The following is a 6,416-nucleotide window of genomic DNA, read 5'->3' on the forward strand; positions in this document are numbered from 1 at the left end:
TCAGGAATCTGTACACCAGTTGATTGACAGTTGAGAAGCGGGACCAAAGAGCCGGAGCTGAAGCCCCGCAAACACAAATAGGTGAGTACATTGAACTAGCTCTCGTGGGCTGAAATTATTTTTTTCGTCTAAGATTATGAGTAAATATATTTCATCAACACTCAGAATACTCTACTGATAAACTAATATCACTTTAACCTTACATTAATGCGAGTCTTAGGAAATTTTATTGTATTTTACCCATATTTGCATCAGAGGAAAGAACCGACAATATTTATAAAATAGATGCTTTGACTCGGCGAGCCGTGGCCCCTTCCCATCCAATGCTATTCCAACTACCTAACATCTGTGTAAAGTATACATAAAAAATATATATTGATTTTTATTATACTTAAATATAAATATTTAATTTTATTTAAATATAAATACATTTATATAATAAAAATATTTAAATGCTGACATCTCAATTTGAACTTACTGTTTTGTATTTTATAGCAAACTGTTATGTAGAATTTAGTTTTTGTCAAAATGTTATTAGATGTGTATTGTGTATTTAAATATACGTCTATTTCGCATGCCTCCTAAAGCAAGCAACAGTTTCCACGAAAATCGTTTCCTTGGTTCAATACCAAATCGCAATATATACAAGTATATTCTCTATAAAATTAATTAATTACATACATCTTTTTTCATCAATATTATTGACGGAAGTTACTATATTCTTCCAGATATATTAACCATATCAACATTAAACATCTTAACCATGTCAAGCAACCGGAAACACATTGAATCGTTTTCAGCGTTATGATACCACTATGATATTAAAGTGTATTACCAAATTCGCAAGAATACTTAGATTTGCCTAACACTATATTACTTGAAAAGTCCAGCATATGTTGGAATGAAGTTAGGTTTAAGGCTTTTATACCGCAGGAAGTATTAAAGCTACAGCATGAGATTACTTGCGAACCACTAAGCATATTTCAGTGTGGAACATAATAAAGGACCAAGGTAAACTATCCCTGTATATACCAGGTATGCAATACTTGCAAAGATTAACAAGAAATAGTAAACAGTGCATTCTCTTAACGATAAGTAAAACAAGTTCATACATTTAATATTTGACATTTAACTTGGGTTTTGTATTTGTTAACCTAAAGTAAAATCATAAAATATAATATGTAATTGATTATATATGGAAAAATTTAATAAAATAAAGAGATAAGAAACATATTAATTACAGCTTTCTCAGTGAAAGGTCACTATAACATTGAGTTACGATTCAAGGACTCAAGACTCTCCCGTATAAAACCCAGGCATCACTGCTGAAAGAGACACTCGCTCAGCTGTGGCCACAGCTAACCAACTTTCAGTCATGAAGCTCTTGGTAAGTTGCACTAACAATCGGACTCTCTGATATTGGTTAATATTTAATGCATTGTATTACATAATATATCAAGGAAAGTAGTGGTCTTTTCGATGAATATTTCATTTACGCGAATGACAATATAGTATTTACTGGTAAATATTATATGTCTGTACGTGTGATTTTTTCATATTTAGGTGTTTGTGATCCTGGCGGCTGCTGCTTGCGCTTCTGAGATTGAGAAGCGAGATGCGGAGCCCAGTTACGTGACGAGCAATTACGGTAGTGCTTACCCTGCATACATTCACCGTTACCACAATGGAAAGAGGTCTGCCGAACCAGAGCCTGAACCATCATACCAAATTTATTCCTCCGGCCTTCGAAATGGTTATGACCACCATTACTACAAGAGATCTGCCGAACCAGAACCTGAACCAACTTATCCTGTCTACTACGCTCCCAGTCACAGTTATGGCCGCCATTTCTACAAGAGGTCTGCCGAACCAGAGCCGGAACCATCGTATCCTGTCTTCTACGCTCCCCGTGACAGTTATGGTCCCCATTTTTACAAGAGGTCTGCTGATCCTGAACCATCCTACTCAGTCTTTTCTAATTATGGTTACCTGCCATTAAACCATTATAGTCACCACTATTACTAGATTTCTGCTGATTTAAATGACACCATCTCTACTTACATTTAGGCCTACGGGAATCAAACTATATGGTACACCATCTCAACAATAATTTTCAGACTACGAGGCCTACATGACAATCAATTGCAAAGATCGCACTCATCGCCAGGATTACTATCATTATGACATCCATGAGCTGAAATACACATTAAATTATTTAACATGTTTAATGTTGTTTTGTTGAGTGTTATGTTGTACAGCAAAGAAATAAATCTATATAATAATTGTTAAGTTTATTATTAATTATCATTTGCATCATTAATATCATAGTGGTATCATAACGCTGAAAATGATTCAATGTGTTTCCGGTTGGTTGAGATGGTTAAGATGTTTAATGTTGATATGGTTAATATAATTGATAGAATATATTAACTTCCGTCAATAATATTGATGAAAAAAGACGTATGTAATTAATTAATTTTATAGAGCAAATACTTGTATATATTGCGATTTGGTACTGAACGTAGGAAACTATTTCCGTGGAAATTGTATGCTTGCTTTAGGAAGCATGCGATATATAGACGTATATTTAAATAAACATTTTGACAAACACTAAATTCTACATAACAGTTTGATATCAAATACAATACAGTAAGTTCATATAGAGATGTAAGCATTTAAATATTTTTAATATTTAAATGTATTTATATATAAATAAAATAAAATATTTATATTTAAATAAAATAAAAATCAATACATATTTTTTTATGTATAGTTAATACAGATGTTAGGTGGATCGAATAGCGTTGGATGGGATAGGGCCTCGACTTGCCAAGCCAAAACATCCATTTTATAAATATTGTCGGTTCATTCCTTTGATGCAAATAAGGGTAAAATACGATAATGTTTACTAAGACTCGCATTACTGTAAGTATAAAGTGATATAAGTTTATCAGTAGAGTATTCTGAGTGTTCATGAAATATATTTACTGGCAGTTTTAGACGAAAAAAAAAATTTAGCCCACGAGAGCTAGTTCACTGTACTCACTTATTTGTGTTTGCGGGGGTTAAGCTCCGGCTCTTTGGTCTCGCCTCTCAACTGTCAATCAACTGGTGTACAGATTCCTGAGCCTACTGGGCTCTATCATATCTACATTTGAAACTTTGTATGGAGTCAACCTCCACCACATCACTGCCTTAATGCAGTGATGTTAATGCACGCATCTGTTAACTTCCCTGACACTGAAAATGTTCTTTCTAATGTCCCAGTGGCTCATTTCGGTACTCAATTTCCACCTGTGTCCCCTTGTTCGTGTACCACCCGTGTTAAACAGTTTATCTCTATCTACCCGAATGGAGCCGGCCAGCCGAGCGGACAGCACGCTGGTTACGTGATCCTGTGGCCCCGGGTGCTGGCGAGAAACAATGTTCAGAGTTTCTTTCACCCTATGCCCCTGTTACCTAGCAGTAAATACGTACCTGGCAGTTAGTCAGCTGTCACGGGCTCCTTCCTTGGGGTAGCGGCCTGGTTGATGACCGGGCCGCAGGGACATTAAAGCTTCGAAATCAACTCAAGTAAGTAAGTAATTATCAAAAGAAGGCACCAAACCGGGAAGGCTATGTAGCACCATCAAATACGCAAAATAATCAGAGGGCGCTAAATATCACCAAGGATGCCAATACGAGAACAAAAACGCATAAGGCGAACGATATCAAAAGTATCCGAGTCACCAAGAATTCTATCGAGGGACAGGTGACCGCGAGGGGCGGTCGGAAAGCAAGACACACGCTCGTCCTGGAAGTCAGGACATTCAAGAAGGACATGCACGACCGTAAGAGGGACAATGCAACTAGGACAATAAGGAGCAGGGCGGCGCTCCATCAAGTGACCATGGGTTAAGCGAGTATGGCCAATACGCAACCTCGCTAGAGCTGTTTCCCACCGCCGGTGACGGTGGAAGGAGGACGGCCACGAGGAAACACAACATTTAAGAGTACGTAGCTTGTTACCAGTAACAGACAACCAAGAAGCCTGCCAACGGGTAAGGACTGAGGAATGGATAACCGGGTAAAAGTCGGAATACGGAATGCCTTTACGAGAGATGGAACAAGAGCGGACAGCTTCCTTAGCGGCAGCATCCGCACGCTCATTTAAAGACACGCCAATATGGCTGGGAACCCAACAAAACTCAACCGACTTAAATTTACTGTGAACGAGAAACAGCCAATGCTGGATCTCGACAACTACCGGATGAACTGGATTAAAGCACCCGAGAGCCATGAGGGCACTACGAGAGTCAACAACAACCACAAAGGAAGACTGACAACGAGAAAGCAGGAGACGAAGAGCATAGAGAATAGCATAAAGTTCCGCTGTAAAGATGCTAGTCCCCGGAGGCAAGCGACACATATAAGTGCGATCAGGAAAAACAACAGAGTAGCCAACACCGTCCGCTGACTTAGACCCATCGGTGAAGACAGAAACGGAGCGGGAGTGAGAAGAAAAGTGCTCGAGGAAAAGGCGTTTTAGAACTGTAGGAGGGGTAAAAGCTTTAGTGATACGAGTCAAGGATGTACAAAACCGCGGAAGAGGGACCCTCCACAGGGGCAAAGAAGGAACAACACGAGGAGAAACATCAGAAATACGAACGGAAAGAGAATCCTGTAGGCGAGATAACCGGACAGAAAGAGGGAGGTGGTGAAGAGGAACAGGAACCGCAGGAGGGGTAAAAGTTAAAGCACGACAGAGGCGAGAGGAAGGATGTTGCAAGGACCGCGCAAGATAGCGAAGACAGTAGCGATCACGGCGGTCCTGGAGAGACAGGAAGCCAGTGTCAACATACAAGCTAAGGACGGGAGTCGAACGAAAGGCACCAGAACTGAGGCGCAACCCAGTATGGTGCAAAGCATCAAGACGGCGAAGAGTAGAAGGAGAAGCAGACGAGTAAGCAGGGCAACCATAATCGAGCTTAGACAGGACGAGAGAGAAATGTAAAGCAAGGAGAGTGCGCCTATCTGCCCCCCAAGAAGTATGGGACAAGACTCGAAGGAGGGTAAGGGACTTAGAGCACTCAACACGGAGGTAAGAGATATGGGGAGACCAAGACAAACGAGTGTCAAGGAATAACCCCAAAAGCTTCGTGGAATCTTTGTATTCAAGGGGATGACCATAAAGTGACAAAGAGGGACGAAGAACAACCCGTTTCCGCGTAAAAGTCATGGCACAAGTCTTAGAAGTAGAGAACTTGAAGCCATGACCTGTGGCCCAAGACGACACGGCATCAATCGCAAGTTGAAGCCGGCGTTGAAGGAGAGGCGAATCATCACCCTGACAACAAAGGGTAAGATCATCGACATAGAGAGCAGAGAAGACACCAGAAGGAAGAGAGGAAAGAAGACCATTGAGGGCAACCAGAAAAAGAGTAGTGCTCAGAACACTACCCTGGGGCACACCTTCGTATTGCTGAAAAGAGGGAGAGAGAGCGGTACCAAGGCGCACCCGAAAGGAACGACGAGAGAGGAAGCTGCGGAGAAAGAGAGGGAGATGACCACGAAGGCCAAAAGAATGAAGTTGAGATAGGATATGATAACGCCAAGTGGTGTCGTAAGCCTATTCTAGGTCAAAAAGGACGGCAACAACGGAGGTCTTCGCAGCAAAAGCAGTACGTATATAGACCTCCAAGTTCACCAGGACATCTGTCGTGCTGCGGCACTTGCGGAAACCAAATTGAGAAGGGGAGAGGAGGTGATGGTGTTCCAGGAACCACATCAGACGAACGTTAACCATATGTTCAAAGAGTTTGCAGACACAACTTGTGAGAGCAATAGGGCGAAAGTCCTTAGGGGAAGTACCCAGAGACCCCGGTTTGCGAACAGGGAGGACAACGGCATCGAGCCAGTCCTCAGGGACTGACGACGACTCCCAGATCCGATTATACAGACTCAGTAAATACTGAGACGTGCTCGGAGGGAGATGGCGAAGCATCTCATAATGAATACCATCGGAGCCCGCCGCCGTAGAACCGCAGAGGGCCAGGGCAGAACGAAGTTCAGAGAGAGAGAAGGGATCATTATAGGGAAGCTGAAGATGAGTGCAGAAATCTAAAGGACGAGACTCAAGGACAGGTTTACGAAGAAGGAAAGATTGGGGAAGATGAAGACCAGAGCTAACAGAAGAAAAGTGGGAACCCAGTTCGGAAGCGACCTGCAACGGGTCCGCCACAAGAGTATCATGGAGGTGAAGGACCGGTGAAACATCGGGAACGAACTTACCCGCTATCTTGCGGATACGCTTCCAGATCTGGGCCAGAGGGGTTTCGGACGTAATTGTCGAGACATAAGATGCCCAACATTCACGTTTAGCCGTACGGATGGCCCTACGGGCCACCGCACTCGCTTTCCGAAAGAAAAGAAAAGAA

General features: G+C 41.9%; 1 protein-coding gene across 1 annotated transcript; it reads left to right on the forward strand.

The window, feature by feature from the left end:
• Positions 1–1,351: 1,351 nt before the first annotated feature.
• On the forward strand, positions 1,352–2,283 carry LOC123748412 (uncharacterized). The gene is made up of 2 exons (XM_045730602.2): positions 1,352–1,387; positions 1,564–2,283. The coding sequence occupies exons 1-2, from the start codon at positions 1,376–1,378 to the stop codon at positions 2,023–2,025; spliced, it is 474 nt and encodes a 157-aa protein (XP_045586558.1). The 5' UTR covers positions 1,352–1,375; the 3' UTR covers positions 2,026–2,283.
• Positions 2,284–6,416: the final 4,133 nt, after the last annotated feature.

The sequence above is a fragment of the Procambarus clarkii genome, chromosome 54, assembly GCF_040958095.1.
Source record: "Procambarus clarkii isolate CNS0578487 chromosome 54, FALCON_Pclarkii_2.0, whole genome shotgun sequence".
Lineage (NCBI taxonomy): Eukaryota > Metazoa > Arthropoda > Malacostraca > Decapoda > Cambaridae > Procambarus > Procambarus clarkii.